Here is an 18,373-nt window from a genome sequence, read left to right on the forward strand (position 1 = left end):
AACCTGCCTTACCCGATTCAGCAACCATCAACGAGCAAGAATCAATTGAATTTCGAGGAATTTCGGCAAAGAATCTGGTCACCCTAGGGCAGACAATAATACAGGTTGCGGGCCATTCAGTTACTTTTCATGTAGTTGATGAATCATTGCTGATCGATCAAAACGGAATCTTAGGATCCGAATTTTTGCAGGATGCAAAGCTCGTCTGCATTACGAGCAAAAACATATTAAATGGGGAAGTATTTACATCCCGTTCGATACAATAATTGTGCTGAAACGAAGTTCGGTACCACGTACAATAAATATTGCAAATCGGGAGGCAAACGAGGGATTTATTCCCAAAATTGAACAGATTAAGGGAGTCTATTTCGGAAACGCGGTTGTGAGAAACCATAAGAGACGGGGTTATCTAAAAGTAATTAATACCACATTGAGGGATTACGAATTTACCATACCTACAATGGTAATTAAAGAATTTATAATTCCCACTTCGCTCTCTCATACTACGTGCAACAATATTTCAGTATCTAAAGAAACAAGGTTCGACAAAATAATGGAATTGTTGCGACTGGAACATTTAAACATAGAAGAAAGAAGAAACGTTGAAGCACTAATACAGAAAAATCAAGACAGATTTCATCTTCCAGGCGAGACGCTGGAGGGAACAGATATATTGAAAAACGCACCAACACGTTCCAACGATTGATGAATTCGATATTATCAGGATTACAAGGAATATCAATCACACCGACCATTATAGTAAAGCAACTACCAACAGTCACTACATCCGCTCCGAACGAGCTCAGGGATGCGATCAGTCAAATTTCCTTCGGAAATTTGAACCCCGAGAGGGGGGGTGTCACGTCCCGCGCTACGCACGTGCCGTACCGAAAAATGGAAAAACGCAATATACAAATAACGCGAGCGACAATTCGAATATCCAAAACGAACACACGATACAACGAAAATGGAAATTGTTTAAATAAAAGTTTAATTAAATGTAGTCATATATAGAGAATTAGTATACGAGGGCAAATAAGAGATAATAAAGTTAAAATAGGTACTCTAACGAAATAGTAAATATAAAGAGTACAACATAACCTATAATTTCATAATTCGACTAAGGATAAACTATGAAGAACCAATTAACCAAAAGTGACTCGCAAATTAATTAATAAATCACGACATAATACTATATTCAATCAGGATAACCTACAATTCGACAATTTAATCAAATCTTGTAATAACTTTATGAATAATTCAAAGGAAAGGAAAAAGGAATGGAACGATAGGAATACACACCTTTATAACAAACAGGAAATATCAAGCAATTTAATATACAGCAAATATGGACATACAAAACCACAATAAACAAAATATATCTTATATACAACTAGATATAAAATATATAAAACACCTAGGCATATTAACACACTTCAATAAACCAGGCACTATTGTCAGAATCCACACACGAAACGTCAAGATTAAAGTAAAAGGGATTCCACGAACAATACACTCGAACAAGTTAAAACTAACACAATCGAAACAGACCACAAGAACGATTTCAAGAGACAACGGAGTGCGGTAGTATATGGAACAACACTGCTTGTCGAATACTGCAGATAGTGGTAACCTAAAGGGAAAAAGGAAAATTACTATGCGTGCTCTAACTATTACTTAAATATAAAATGTGTAATTCAATAAAATAATTACAAAACAGTGGAAGTGGAAAGTACCTCGTGAACAATTACTCATCGTAGAAGGAAGTGTATATGCGAAGTCAGGTTATGTGTAAATATCCGTAGAACATAATCTACGACAGCCAGCTGAAACAAATGTAGGAATTAACTTTAATTGTTCCGATACAAAACATAATACTACTAAATGTTTATAACAATATTGTGCCTGAACCAAAGGAAGTGTGACAGTGCTTATCGAATCATGCAGATAGTAGAAACGTAAAAGAAAAAGGAATATTATTATGTTCTAACCATCATTTAAATACACAATATGTTAATTCAATAAAATAATTAAAAGCAGTGAAAGTTAAAAGTACCTAGTGCACAATTAATCATAGTAGAAGAAAACGTACATGCAGGAATTTCGCAGAAACAAACTGTTGACCCACTCCGTAGAACATAGTATACGACTGTCAGCAGAAACGAATAAATAAACTAACTTCAATTGCCTTAATATATATGGAAGAAAATAATACTATTAAAAATTTACAATTATATTTCAATTAAACTAAACGAAGCACAACAATCAATAATTGATGCTCGACAACAAACTTACAGTTCGCTAATGGAAAATAAAACCAAAAAAATCAAGAAAGTTAATGACATTATAACGAAATAACTCAGCGTTGACACAGCGGTCTTTAATAAGAAGAAATAAAATCAGTTAATAAGTGCAGGAAGAGTTAAGAAATAACTAAGATAGGTTAAGTGAGTGACAACGATAATTTACTACTCACATCGAAGAAGTTTATACAAGGGTCAACGCAGTGATGAGAAACCAACTACCAAATTGGAGTAAATGTGTACGAAGAATCGCAGTCGATACTACTGGAATGACCAAGAAGACGTGAGAAAATTGGAAAGTTAAAAATTAGTGACATTATAACAAACGATACAACACCGACGGAATGGTCTTAGCAAACAAGAAAAGGTATCTTACAAGTTAACGAGGTTTGTATGCAACCAATCATCCTTAAAGGAAATGTGCATGCAGGAACTCCACGAGAATTGGCTACGGATCCAACTTTGCAAAACATAATATACGACGGTATGAAGATATCGAAGGTAATAAATACCGAGGTAACCAATCATAACCTAAAAAGGGGAAGAATGTTGTAAACCATCTTGGAATAGAAATTGATAATAATAAGAAGCTCGTTACTCACATCGGAAGATATACATTAAAGCCAACGCAGTTACAAGAAGCCTACTACCAATCTTAAGTGAATACTTATGGAATACTGAACCAGATACTACTGAAACAGTCAAGGCAGCAACAAGAAACTGGAAAACCAAGGAAATATTCCGACATTATAACAAAACAATTCGATGTTAGCGAAGCGGTCTTAGCGAACAAGATAGTGGACGGACTATTTTACTATATAGATATTTACAATATATAGTGTTTTATATATATGTCGGAGATAAGAGGACACCGGTGCTTTCCCTCTGAAACCTCGGGAAAATCCATAAAAACATTGTAATTAAAATCTACAGTTGTAATTAAACGATTTGCCGTCATTCTACCCAATTGTGTTTGTTTGAGACTTGTGACAATGAGCTTGGGCTCAAGGCGACAATTAGTCGCCGAACGTAGCCGCGGTCAATGGGACGAACTCTCCATCTAACAAAGGCATTGAGTAACCCTATAGCTCTCCTTAAAAGAAAGATTTGTAGCGACACGTGACAGTAAACATTCCAACGGTTTCTGTCCCGTAGCTCGCCACACGCAGATCCTGTTCTCCGGGCAGGATGTTTACCAGATGCCGACGCGTCTCCGCAGTACGTGATCGGCTAGCCCGAGGACCGTTATAAACACTAATATCTAGTTACCTAAAATCCTTCAACAGATACACAGTCTTTGTCCCAGTTACAAGAAGACAGGAGAGACCTATTTTTCCACGAACGACGTCTCCCACTAGCAACCTTCCCGCAAGGGCGGCTAGCATCCTTTTCTAACTACCGATATGGAGATTGGCCAATTAGCAGCAACGTCAATTTCCCTTACTTTCCGAACGTAGGATATCCCCGACGAATCCGATGACCTCGTGTCCTTAGACACACCCCGTCATGGTTTTCCTCTGAGGTATCACCGGGACGGAAAGTCATTCTCTCTTGCGGTCTCGTCGACAAAAAAGAGATTAACGCCAGCGACTATTAATACAGAATCCGACTTAGATTTTTGCGAGTGCGTACGACTACCGTCCCGTCGACCGCGGATTCGTTATTGAACCTAGGATCATTGTCATTAGTTTCTCGAGTATCTAATTACCACGGTTACTTGTCCGGTTCTGTGGTAATCGTACTTGCACTAGCCAATGTCTTCTCTATTGCATAACGACGACGTGTAATCCAAACGAAGATTCGCTTCACGCCCCTAACCCTAATTCTAATGTAAACCTGACATATATATATATATATATATATATATGTCGGAGATGAAAGGAAAGCCGAAGCCCTTCCTTGGAAATTTTGGGAACATCCTCTAGTACCTTAGCCTAGATTTTATTATAGTTGTAATTGTTTAAGATTTGTAATAAGCGAGATTGGGTTCGAGGTGACAATCGGTCGCTGAACGTAGCCACGGTCACGGGATGGATGTTTTATCTAACGGAGGTCTGGAGTGGTTGTATGTGTTTTCCGAGAAGTGTGGTTGTGGCGGCATGCGGCCTCGAGAGCGGGCCGAGCCACGTGTGATGTTGCCTCGGAGGTGCCGATGCAATGGGACATACATTGTATTTAGTAACCAAAACTCCAGGCAGAAACTGCCTAGCAACGGCGTTTGGAACTCTCTCGATGCTTCCAACGAGTGTGCCTAGCAACGGCGTTTGGAACCTTCTCGATGCTTCCAAACGGGGATAGAAAACAAAATGCAATCGTACAGGGAGAAAAATCTCCACGAGGCTGGCATTCTTGCGATTGCCTTGGAGAGTGATACATCGAGCATTTTCGACGATCGCATTTGCGTCTAAGTTAGTTTCGCTTAGTAAGGAGTTATCCTGGTGACCGTGGATTCGTTTGAACTCAAACATTGCTAATAGTATTATTTAATTTAATTATTCGTAGATCGTGTTATTCATTAGGCTTAGTGTTTGTTAGACTTATTATTAGTTGTACTTATTATTTGTTAAGCTTAGTGATAGACCTGTATATACGTGTAAATAAAATCTCGGCTTTGTGAGACGATGGCTAGTCCACATGAAGAGTCGTCGCGCGCCCAAAATTCGAATCCTGATCCGACATATATATATATATATATATATATATATATATATATATATATATATATATATATATATATATATATATATACTTACAATTCTAGGATAAATAAAAGTAGTCTTGATAAGTGTTAGACATGTAACGAAGAACCAGAAGATACCAAACGCGCACCATGTAACCGTTCCAAGTAAAGGACTCGGCGATGAAGGATTAGAATTGTAGAACCTATAAACAATAAAGATTTTAACTAGCAATGTATAAAATTAGCTCCTCTATTCTATGTAAAGGCTGCAAATTACACGCACAAGTTAACGGCAACCGCATAACAAAGAAACAGAAAATAGCCAATAATATAGGAATAGGTTATGAATTAATCAAAACTGATTAACTGAGTATCAACGACAACCGCGATTAAGATAAAAAATTATTATATTGTACTTAGTTAATATAGCATAATTATATTAATTCTGGCGTGGAGAAATAAGGTTATGTTACGTAATAGAACTGGTAATAACAAACTATGCACATATTACTATCAAATTAATTAAGCGAACACTCTATAAAAATAAACCACTCGTAACACAACAATAAAACAGTGCTATTGATAAATTATAAAATTTAACAATAACACAGTCCACATGTTATTATATTAAAATAACACACTATGCACATATTAGTATTAAATTAATTAAGCGAACACTCTATAAAAATAAAAAAATTAACAATAACACAATCCACATGTTATTATATTAAAATAACACATAGTATATATACACATTATAATGATTACACAAACAATACTATTGTCATTTAAAAATTCTAACTGCGCTAAAATAGAGGAAAATAAGCGACGGACGAATAATTATTTCAATATTAAACAAATTAAGGACGCGTCACTACACTTTTACTAGAGACATTCACTAGCGGCCATCTTGGATTGTTACGATAGCTCTTACACGTGCGCATCGGAATACATGTAATAATTACACACATTAAATAAATGCAAAATAATATTATTCCCACTGCAATTGTACGTCAACTATTAAAATAAAGTCACAAATAATTAACGGATAAATAATAGATTTCACATTAATAAAATGTTACTATATACTAGGAACATTCACAGGCGGCCATTTTGGATAATCAACACGTTCATATAGTAACCTTTATGCGTTACAAAATAAATCATATTTTCAGCGAAGGAATAAATATTTAATAAATGATTATAAAATGAAAGATCGTAACGAAGAAAGAATAAATAATGATCAATACAACGTAACGCAAGAATACTGGAAATTGATAGAAACCAGCCGTAAGAAACAAACCATGAAAAAATATATTAAGCTTACTATTATAAAAAAAAATGATATTTTAACGCATAAGAAGACTCGGCAAATACTAAGTAGCCACGCGCCTTGAACGATTCACTGGCATCAGCAAGGAAGTTACCAGATACATCGCAGATGTAACTTCAGCAAGGACAAGTTGGCACGCGCCTGCCACGTTCCACTGGCATCAGTAAGGAAGTTCTGGGAAACATCGCAGACGCAACATTAGCAAAATACGAGCTACTACGATACCTACATTTTATCACGCACCTTGCATGTCCCTAATACCCAACGAAATACGAGAAATTAAGAAGACGAAACTTCAGTAGCATCTACGTGTCTCAAGAATATGAGAAATTAGGAATAGCGTAAAGAAGATAATCAAGAAGACGAAACTTCAGCACAATCCGCGAAAGTAGACAGTTAGAAAATTCCTAATTTGTCACGTAGCAATGCTGTGATTCCCATAGAGATGATCCATCACGTGACAATTAGGATATTATAAATAAGCGGGAATAACATAGAGTAGAAGAGTCCTTATTTAAAATTCAGACCATTCACATCGTCACTCTGTCCGTCGAAATCGAATATTAAAAAGGGTTTCAAAAAATCTTCATTCGAATTAAGCATTCGTATTGTCACTTCATCTGCGGAATCAAAGTTAATTGTCAAAATTCGACACATCACCAAGCCATACATACCGCCGATCGACTTTACATCTAATCAAGGTAGGAAATTTGAAATTGTATATCCTCTTCTCTTCTAACTTGCAGTCGAACAAAGTTGTCTCTGAACAAAGGCACCCGTCGGCAGCTATAGTTGACAGATAAAACTATCAAGCACACAATTTGCGTAGATTTCATCCGAACGTCTTGAATTCACGATATAAAATTGAAATAAACGTTCTTGGCCAAGATTTAATAAATTGTCTGTAATAAAACAACTTTATAAAATTTCGATCTATTTCGTTTACAATTGTTCGCTGTATCAACCAGTGATTACGGTGTTTTCAACGCAGAGAACATCTATGGTTTTTCGTTTTCCTCTTCCCATCGTTAGCAGATTGCTCATCCTTGGGCGAGGCCTACGAAGCCACACTGATTGTCCACAGGGAACCTAGTTGCCAATTAAAATAATCATTTCTCGCTTACGACTGCACTAGTTGCCAAGAATGACATATATTTTCTAAATTGTTAAATCTAACTGATTATTCGCTGTGTTAAACCTGTGTTACGGTGTTCTCAATTATCGAAAACACTTATCGATTTTCGCATTCCTCCTCCCATCGTTGGCAAATATTGCCCGTCTTTGGGCAAGGCTTGCGAAATCGCACAAGTCGCTCACAGAGAGTGATATTCATTTCACCTTGATCATATCAGATGACAAAAACAAGAAAGAATCGAGAAGATAAAAGTCACCTTAGCAAGAAGCGAGCCGAACGTTGGTACAAACGATTAATTGCTGCAGAAGTTACAAGGGAAGAAAAGAGGCGCAGAGAAGAATTAGACTTAAATCACGAAGATTCTGTACCGAGTTTTTCGCCCTCGAGTTCACTTATTTCCGAACATTGCGAGACGCATTCCTTCTAATCTCGGTCGCCATCTCCTACATCATACGATAGCGTTTGTCATAAACCGTATTATATTAATCGCCCGAACGAGTAAAAATTAGCTTTCGCCATTAATCCTATCGACACAAATAAATCTTACCCTACTAAACATTTGTAAAACTTATCCGATTAGAAGTTCGAGTATTTACTATATCTACATATATATATGTCGGGTTTACATTAGAATTGTAATATCGGAATATATTAAAGGTGTAATTTTGTCCGATTAATTATAATTTATTAATAATGGATTGAAAATACAGATATTAGTTAGACAGAGAAACGATGTTTGATTAACAGGAAAACTAAATGCAACGCTCGTATTTACATCAAATAACGTGACAACTATTTGGTAACTCTCTCTCTCTCTCTCTCTCACTAACAACTCTAACACTCGACAACACTCGCAACTCAATTCTAACGACTCTATGCTTCGACGTCTCGATCAACTCTGACCCTCGCCAATGCATTCCTGCTCGGTCGTGCTCGCTCTTGCTCTCGTCCTCTCTCTCTCTCTCTCTCTCTCTCTCTCACACACACACACACACACTTTTCGGCTCACATACTCTGGCCTCTCGATTGCCACTCCTTGAAATATGAAACCGTACTTCTGTTTTGACGCTGCATATCTTTTCTCGCGTCACTGTTACTAGGCGCTCTTGGATGTAAACAAACTACAAAAAGACGACGTACACAGTGTTTTCTAATTTCAGCCGATCTCCAATCAAAGCTATTCTACGATATTACAATCGGCCTTTCCTGACAATCACATCTGCCCTCAGATGTGCTCATCATCGCTGCTCGCACTTACATCACTATCGTTAACATTCCACCACTTCATGTGGTCGGCTGCCGTGATCGTGCTGCTCTCGCTGCACTACGTATCGGTCATTTCGCAGGACCTTTACTTTTAGTTAAGGAACTTCGGATGCAGCTTTAGTCGGGGACCGCCCTGCGTCCTCTCGATCGCCACTAGATCTCCCGTCCTGTATGCTGTCGCCTTCTTGCGTCTCTTGTTATACGTCCACTTGTCTCGGGCTTGGATCTCTTCGATCCGTCTCTTTGCATCTGTACGCAACTGATCTCGTTCCTCTTGGAACACCGCGGCCTGTTCGTCCTCGATGCTACTGCTCCTCTTTCGCTCTTCCTCTATCTTCCTCTCCGTTGTTTGTTTACCCATTTCACTCTTGTCAGGGGCTTTGATCGTCGTGGCAGCATCGTGACATTTTCGTAGGCTCGGTTCGTACATGGAAGACGTTAACAACTTACCATCTACCGAGACTATGATCTCTTCTTTTTCGAAGATCTTCACGTTCATCGTGTCCTAGACAATCCCATCGTCGTCCTCGTCATCCACATCCTCTGTATATCGAATCTTCGTATCGATATTATTCGAGGGATTCCGCACGTGCGACTTCCCTTGTCTTTTCGTTCGCCTTGCATTGACTCTCTTCGAGTCTATCCGAAAACTTGAAACAACTCTCACACCCGCAACGCTATCCTTCTCAGTAAATTCGCAAATATCATCAACAACATCCTGTTGCTGTTGTTTAGCCAGATTCTTCCTCCTCGTGATGTTCGCTAAGTCCTCCTGCTGGCCGCAAGAATCCGACGAGGACACCATCTCGTGGTCCACTTTGCCAATCACCACGTGTCTTGCCACTATTCTCCGTTCCTCCGACACCTGCTGCACAGCTGCCCGATACTTCTTCAAAAATTCTGCCAACTCTTCTTTATTTTCTTCCAATTGCGACAGTAGCTCAGTTCGTTCGCGACTAGCTACATTAACACGATCTTCTGCTTCGGAACGTTGCCGCAGTACTTCCTGTAACGAAGCCTGCGTCTCATTCCGTTCTTGCTCCAGTGCCTGTTTCGCTTTAACTGCAACTGCTCTAGCTCATTCTGCATCTTCTAACTGGTTCTTCAGCTGTCGTAAAGCTGCTTTACCCGTCGAGTCACCTTTCGGTCTCTCCAGCATCGTTTGAGCGTCTCTTAGCAATGCTTTGGTTCTCTTCAAATCTCTTTTTAGCCAATGTTGCATGTCGTTAACGTGTGACAAATCTATCTCACTCGCCTGTGTCTCTACATCTATCTTGAGGACTTCCGGACACTCATCGGGATTTTCGTCCTTTATTCTACTAATAAAAGATTCTCCCCCTTTTATACTTATTTCAACAGTGTCCAAAAAGTCTGCGCCAATAATAAGCGAATGTTGCATCACTGTGACTGGAACTACGTGTATGGTTATACAGTACGACTCATTGTCTATAATAATGTTCGTCGAAAATTTCCCGAGCGTAAAATTCCTTCCGGAACCGACACCGCCAAATCCAACGATTTCCCGACTTAATCTGGACGCTCCGATTTTCACATGCTGATCTGCTCGCATTAGAGTCAGCTCACTGCCGGTGTCTATCAACGCGCTCAATTCGAAATTTTCCATCTTAACATCCTTACCACGCCTTGTTTGTAACGACCGAAACACGCTGTAACCTTTTTTTGAGGGCTCGCCCAAATTGTCGCAACTTGATGCGATGTGTCCGTACTCCCTACATTTGAAGCATTTAGGTCCTCTCGACTTGCTCGGACACTCCGCACACACGTGCTCCGCATCACCGCAATTGTAGCATCGCGCCTTCCTCGAATCTCCAGATCGACCGGGTTCCTTGTTCCTCTCGGTTTCGGACAGCTTCGCCACCGGCTTTACCCTGCTACTCTTCGGCTCCTCAAATTTCGTCCTCATCTCCATATCTCTTTTTATCGCTTCGTAGCGCCTGAAACGCTCTTTTAATTGCTCGATATTCCTGGCTCCGTATAGCACAGTCTTGTTCGCGACCTCGTCGGGAATGCCTTGAATAATGTAGTCTATCAAGGATTGCGTATCAACCCTTCCTTGTTTTGCAATCCCGCACATGTGATACATATATTGTTGCAGACTCTCATCTGCTTTCTTCTTTCTATGGGATAACTCGCCATGTATCTGTTGGTCGCTTACTACATTTTCAAACTCATTCCTCAACGCCTTTTTTAGCTTTGCCCAGAACTTCGCGCATCGCTCTTGTCGTACGAAGGCCTGAGCGGAGCCTGCGAGTAATTTCTTAGCATAGGCCACCATGTGGGCGTCTGACCAACCCCACACTTCTGCCATTTCCTCGAAGTCTTCCACCCACTGATTTACACTCAGCAGATCATCCCCGCTGAATTTCTCTAATGAGTCTTCCACGTCTTTAAGACTCAACATCGAACCGACGCATACCTTCTGGTGATACTCATCGCGGTCCTGATACACCGCTCGCGTGCCTCTCCTGTATTCTCGCGCGCCTTGTTTATCGTCCTCGCCTTCACTTTCGTCGGAGCTCTCTTCTTCCGACGATACATCGTCTCCTTCTAGGGCCGCCTGTAGCCGCGCGCGTAGTTCGGATTTTCTTCCCGTTACCTTCAACCCCAAGCTAACGAGACGCGCTCTCAGCTCGTTCGTCCTCAGCTTCTCGAGGTCTTCCTCTCCCTCTTGACTGCGTTCGGCTCTCTGCTTGCTTCTTAGATCTCGCTGGTTTGTTGGTTCTTCGCCACGCTTCGAATCCTTAGGAGTAGATCGACCAGGTTTGCACGCTCTGTTCAACCTGGCAACCAGCACTGATCTCGCACCGGATATAGGCAGATTCATCTGTGCGAGCTTACTCCTCAGCTCTTCCAGCGTCAAATCCTCTTCACCCGACAATCGTTCGTCTTCAACGTTTGCCATTTTGTGCTATTCTTTTCTACTCCCGCACAAATAGCTCCGTTAAATCGTGTCGTTCTCTGTCTTATTCAATCCCGGACGAGCCCCCACTTGTAATATCGGAATATATTAAAGGTGTAATTTTGTCCGATTAATTATAATTTATTAATAATGGATTGAAAATACAGATATTAGTTAGACAGAGAAACGATGTTTGATTAACAGGAAAACTAAATGCAACGCTCGTATTTTTTATATTTGGTAACTCTCTCTCTCTTTCTCTCTCTCTCACTAGCAACTCTAACACTCGACAATTCTAACGACTCTATGCTTCGACGTCTCGATCAACTCTGACCCTCGCCAATGCATTCCTGCTCGGTCGTGCTCGCTCTTGCTCTCGTCCTCTCTCTCACACACACACACACACGCACACACTTTTCGGCTCACATGCTCTGGCCTCTCGATTGCCACTCCTTGAAATATGAAACCGTACGTCTGTTTTGACGCTGTTTATCTTTTCTCGCGTCACTGTTACTAGGCGCTCTTGGATGTAAACAAACTACAAAAAGACGACGTACACGGTGTTTTCTAATTTCAGCCGATCTTCAATCAAAGCTATTCTACGATATTACAGAATTATATTTCCCCCTTTTTAATTAATTATATATATATATATATATATATATATATATATAATATGTCGGGTTTACATTAGAATTAGGGTTAGGGGCGTGAAACGAATCTTCGTTTGGGTTACACGGTGTCGTTATGCAATAGAGAAGACATTGACAAGTGCAAATACGATTATTATAGAACCGGACAAGTAACCGTGGTAGTTAGGTACTCGAGAAACTAATGACAATGATCCTAGGTTCAATAACGAATCCGCGGTCGACGGGATGATAGATGAACGTGCTCACAAAATCTAAGTCGGACGCATAATATTCACTGGTCGTAAAGGGTTACTCTTTTCATCGATGAAATCGCGAGCGAGAATGACTTTCCCTTCCTGATGATGCCACAGAGGAAAACTATAATGGGGTGTGTCTAAGGACACGAGATCATCGGATTCGTCGAGAAAAGCCTTCGTTCAGAAAGTAAGGGAAATTGGCGTTGCTGCTAATTGGTCAATCTCCATATCGGTGGTTAGAAAAAGATGCTAGCCGCCCTCGAGGGAATGTTGCTAGTGGGAGACGCCGCTCGTTGAAAAATATGTCTCCCCTATTTTCCCGTAGGTGGGACAAAGACTGTTTGTCTGTTTGAAGGACTTTAGTTGACTAAATCTTAAGATTTATAACGGGCCTTCAGGCTAGCCGAACATGTACTGCGGAGACGCATCGACATCTGGCAATAATCTTACTCGGAGAATAGGCTCTGCGTGTGATGAGCTACAGGACAGAGACCGTTGGAATGTTTACCGTCGCGTGCCGTCACAAATATTTCTTTTAAGGAGGGCTATAGAATTACTCCATACCTTTGTTAGACAAAGCGTTGGCCCCGACTACGTTAGGCGACGGACTGTCGCCTCGAGCCAAAGCTCACTATCACTAATCTCGAACAATTACAATCGGATTGAACAACTACAATTGTTTAATTACAGCTATAGTAGACTCTAGGTTACAATGTTGCGGGATTATCCAAAATTCCAAAAGCTCCGGTGTTTTTTCATCTCCGACAAATATAAGTACTGTCGAGAGACGCTCGTACAAACGTATTCGTAAAAACAGTGTATGATTGCTCTCAGATGACTCGATAACTCGTATAACTCCGTTAATTACCGTTAATAACTCGTGAAACTCGAGTTATAACTGACTCGCTCGCGACTGCTTCCTCTTATTGATAAATGATTTTTTGTCTATTACACGCCTGTCAGATTTCTTTACGAGCAGCACTGTAGCAAGTGCTATTGTAGCAGAATACAAAAAAATGATGCGTGCCTATGTGGGTGTCACGTTTATCTGCAGTTACGAAAATCTGAACTTTAGAAAGAGAACGTTGTTGTGGAAGTAATGATAAGTAAAGTGCGAGTGTTTGTGTAAATTCATATTTTTATAAATTGAAAAAATTAAATCTGAGCAGACGATTGTTTTATTATAAATGTTATAAGGAGTACTATATCTTGTATATTTCATACCTCGTTCGGTCTAATACTTCATATATGAAACCTATAGTGGTCATTGTTATCTATATTCATTCAATTAATATTTATTATTAATATTTATATTGAAACAATTTATGTTTATGTCTATGTATGAAGCATAAAAGTTTCAGCAACTATATGGTACGTGGTATTAGCATTATGCTAGGCATTATTTTACATTAGTCTTTGATTCCCGCTCTCTCGCTTGCGCGAATGAGAAGGATTAGGTTCTTACTTCGTTGGAATTGAAACTTATAACTCAACTTAATATGCCTTCGCAATTACTTAACTTGTGACTTAGAGAGTACACGTAGATACCCCGACCATTACACTAAACGATTGTATGTGCCAGTTTATAAAATATGTACGTTGTCATTTACTATATAACATTTAAACCTGGCGACGTGGTAAATGTAAAGATTACAAATATTGATAAACTGAATGATTTCGTTAATGTACAACTTGGTAAATTTAATGTTCAAATTCCACCAGATCATATATCTGACGAAGATCTAAGTCCCTTACAAAAGCTGAAAGTCGACAAAGAAGTAGAAGCAAGAGTCTTGTTCGTTTATATAGGCCGAAAAAAGTATATCTCATTTTGAAAAGGTCTTTAATAACGAGTGACTTGCTCATTTTAGGAAACATACAAGACGCGAAAATTGACTCGAAACACCACGCAACTATCGTTCAAATACATAAGCGAGGAATATTGGTAAAGTTTTTCGGGGATGTCAAAGGTTGGATTCCACATACTGCCCTCGAGCTGGAAACATCTAACGTAAATTGAAACTATTCAACTGGACAAACAATTTTGGTAAAAATTCAAACAGTGAACACAGATTCGGGAAAAGTAGTTCTAAATGTGGCTAATCAAGACATAAAAGTTGAAGAAGCAACATTCGATATTGGTGAAGAAGTAGAGGGCACAATAATAGAATCATCTGCTCAGGGATTATATTTAAGAGTCAGTAGATATAAAGGACAAACTGTTAGTACAGGATTTTTACTAGATGGTCACATGTCACCTTGTATGGAGATTGCAGCTCTACTAGCATCAAAATATGTTCCTGGTCATACACTTTCAGCTCTTCTATTTGCTACAGTACCTAATTTAATTTTAACTAGGACTTTTGCAACTCAAGGAAGGTACAGGAATTTTGAAAAACTGAAAATAGGAGACTGTATACCTTGTACGATCAAGGATATGGGTATAAGACCGGTATAAGACTTATTTTACCAGTTGCAGAATATACGCCATTTGGATATGTGTCCCATAGTAACGTTAGTAATTTTAATCTACTGCACACAAACCAAATTTTATTGGCAAAAATATTTTCTATTAACAGGAAAGAACAACAATGAGGACTAACATTACCGCTAAAGAAAATATACGATGGTCCATCTAATCCTAAAAGTAGAATAGTGGCAGCATTGAATCCATTGATCCTGTATTTTAATAAATTAGTAGAACTTTCAAGGAATTCATATTACAAAAATAGACCCATTGCATCTGTCAAATTAGGGCAGAGAGTTACTGGAGAGATTGAAAAAATTACGCCTGATTGGTTGGTTGTTCAATTGCAGAATAACTTGCTAGGTATAGTGTCTAAGAATCATTACTCTGAGAATAAAAAAATAGGGGACAAAATTTCTGGGACGATTATATGGAAAAATTACGTACACGAGCTTGTCCAATCGACCACGTTATCGTTAATAATGCATAAGTGCCAAAATAAGTGCCAAACAAAATAAGCAAATACAATTTCCTGACGGTAAATTGCTACGTGGTAGAATCTTAATGGTGACAAATTGGTTTATCCTGATGCTTCTTCAAGGTATTGGCAACGGAACTTTAGCTGCGATACCTGTACGTCGTCACATAAATAGTTTACTGCCAGATCTAACACCTTATACTATTCATTCTAAAATTAAATGTTACTCCTCATTAAATTTCAAAAAATCCGATATTATGCCTCTCAGCGTCATAAAATCTGCATTTGAAAAGAAGTGTTGTGTGAGAGAGAAATCGGATGATAATAATAACTTAAAAAGAAAGAAGCAAAATCAAGAGTACGTGGCACTCGCCAAAAAAATAAAAATTGAAAAGTTACGGGAAGACGAAACATGAAAAACAAAGGGAAACGAAACAGAGAAAAACCAGAGAAAGATTTAGAAAAGGAATATTCAAAGAGAATGTGTGTTGAACAAACAGGAGAAGAAAAGATTAAACTGGAAGATACCAAAGCTTCCGAAGAAGATTTGAAATATGCTGACTCAACTCTCCTTCAGGATAAAGAGTCATCTTGCGATAGTGAAGATGAAGTAGAAGAAAAACCAAATCTGAGAAATAAGAAATTATGTGCCGCTGAACGTCGAGAACAAAAAAGACAGGAGAAACGTGAAATACGTCAAAGAGAAGAAGCACTCGCCAATAACCAGTTACCAAATTCTGTACATCAGTTCGACAGATTAGTTTTAGCTAGTCTAGACAGTTCAATAGTATGGTTACAGTATATGGAATATCATTTACAAACAACAGAAATCGAGAAAGCAAGAGCAGTTGCAAGAAGAGCGGTGAAAACGATTAATTTCAGGGAACAGAAGGAAAAATTAAACGTTTGGAAGGCTTGGTTGAACTTGGAGTCTAAATTCGGATTTCCTAAAGGACTGAATGATGTTTTTCAAGAGGCAGTGAAGTCTAACGATTCACTGAAAGTATACAGTCACATGTTGACTGTTCATGTCGAGGCTAGCAGGCAGATGGAACTAGAGAAAACAATTAATACCATGATTGGAAAATTTAACTGTATTCCCGAGATGTGATTTAATTGTGGAGAAGGGTTGCTAAAAATGGGTTTGAGGGACAAATCGAGGCATATTATGCAGAGAGCATTCCAATCTTTGCCAGCATCTGAACGTATGTACACTACAGAAATAAAGAGAGAGCAGTAACTCTATTTGAGCAAATTCTAAGTTCTTATCCGAAACGGGTGGATATATGGTCTTGTTATGTTGATTCTCTAGTTAAATCTAATGATACTGATATAGCAAGGTAAAAATATTTTTTCAACTATATTTTGTCTTTTTAATTTCATACAGAATTTATCTTCTAATAATTTGTATTTACAGGAAAGTTCTAGAGAGAGCAGTTGTTCAGGCATTACCGCCTAGAAAGGTAAAGATCCTCTTTAAAAAGTTCATCAATTTTGAAGAACGAGTTCTGCCCGAGCAGTCGAGCTATGCGTACGTAAAACATAGTGCCTCCGACATTGTGCGACAAGAGTAGAGCAACAGAACCAATCGAGGATGGAAAAAGTACCATCAATAAGAATACTAAACAAAGGAGAAACATACACTATAAGCAGGGCAGTAGACCAACAGAGCCCAATTAAAACAACAAGAGAAGTACAGGACTGCGCAAATACAAAAGAAATAGAAATGGAAATAATACAAGAAGACGACGTAAAGAGCAATACTAACAAGGATCTACCACAACATAACGAAAGTTGGAGAACTGTAACTCCCAGCAAAAAAAGAAAAATAAACACAAACACAAACGATAGGAGGACCACAGAAACAGAAAGTCAACAATGGCTACAAGAAATTCCTACACAAAACTCCTTCAGCTCACTGACAGAAGAGATGGACACAGACCCTACAGAAAAACCAAGAACACACTCCCAAGCCACCACCAATCTACATAGACGCAAAAATAATAGACCCCCTCATTGATCTGCTAAACAGCACGGCAGGAAAAGAAAACTGCACTATAAAACAGCTCAAACTGGACCAGGTAAAAGTACAAACTAATACCCCAGAAACCTACAGAAAAGTAACTAAAGCGCTAAAGGAAGAAAACGCTGGGTATCACACTTACCAACCCAAATCCGACAAGAGCTGCAAAGCAGTAATCAGAGGTCTACACTCCAAAACAAATACAAACAAAATATGCGAGGAATTGGCCAAGATCGGACACCAGGTAAGAACGATCAACAATTTAGCCAGATTTGACACTAAGCAACCACTACCGCTATTCCTAATAGAGTTAGAACCGAAAAGCAACAACAAAGAAATATTTGAAATTAAAAAAATCTCAAACACAATAATCACAGTCGAGCCACCCAGACATAGAAAAGATATACCACAATGCATGCGGTGTCAACAATACGGACACACAAAAAACTACTGCAACAGAAGCCCGGCGAACACAAGCCAGCTACAAAGGCTGCGTAGTCAGAAAACAACTACAAAGCAAACTCTTCCCGCCGATTCGAAACAGGACACACAACAATTTCCACACGCAACAAGACAACACAGAATCTATGTCAGCATCAAATACACAGCATGTAATGAACAATAACCACACTAACACCAATACCGTCAAAAACCGAAGCTACGCGCAAATAGTCAACCGGTCGTCACCCCTAGATAATCAAGAATAGAACAACCACAGCAACGACGCTACAGAAATCAAAGAGTTAATAAAACATTCCATAAAAAACACCGAAATACTCACAAAAATGATAAGCGAACAAAACGAACTCCTCAGACAGCAAACACAGCAGATAACAGACATGTTACAATTACTTACTAACATGATGAGCAAAAAATAAA

At 39.0% G+C, this 18,373-nt stretch overlaps 1 protein-coding gene, 1 long non-coding RNA gene and 1 pseudogene across 2 annotated transcripts; 1 reads left to right on the top strand and 2 right to left on the bottom strand.

The window, feature by feature from the left end:
* Positions 1-1,167: 1,167 nt before the first annotated feature.
* LOC117213228 lies at positions 1,168-1,792 on the bottom strand. Its single transcript, XR_004488609.1, has 2 exons — positions 1,737-1,792; positions 1,168-1,633 (listed from the first exon to the last, which is right to left on the bottom strand). It is a non-coding gene; the product is annotated as an uncharacterized LOC117213228 (long non-coding RNA).
* Positions 1,793-2,655: 863 nt separating this feature from the next.
* LOC117213227 lies at positions 2,656-6,110 on the bottom strand. Its single transcript, XM_033458592.1, has 4 exons — positions 6,080-6,110; positions 5,057-5,186; positions 2,906-3,023; positions 2,656-2,834 (listed from the first exon to the last, which is right to left on the bottom strand). Coding segments are annotated over exons 1-4 (333 nt in total). The 5' UTR covers positions 6,082-6,110; the 3' UTR covers positions 2,656-2,751.
* A 7,407-nt stretch (positions 6,111-13,517) lies between these two features.
* On the top strand, positions 13,518-17,462 carry LOC117213226 (annotated as a pseudogene).
* Positions 17,463-18,373: the final 911 nt, after the last annotated feature.

Source organism: Bombus bifarius, unplaced genomic scaffold (assembly GCF_011952205.1).
Source record: "Bombus bifarius isolate JDL3187 unplaced genomic scaffold, Bbif_JDL3187 scf7180000008535_frag, whole genome shotgun sequence".
NCBI lineage: Eukaryota > Metazoa > Arthropoda > Insecta > Hymenoptera > Apidae > Bombus > Bombus bifarius.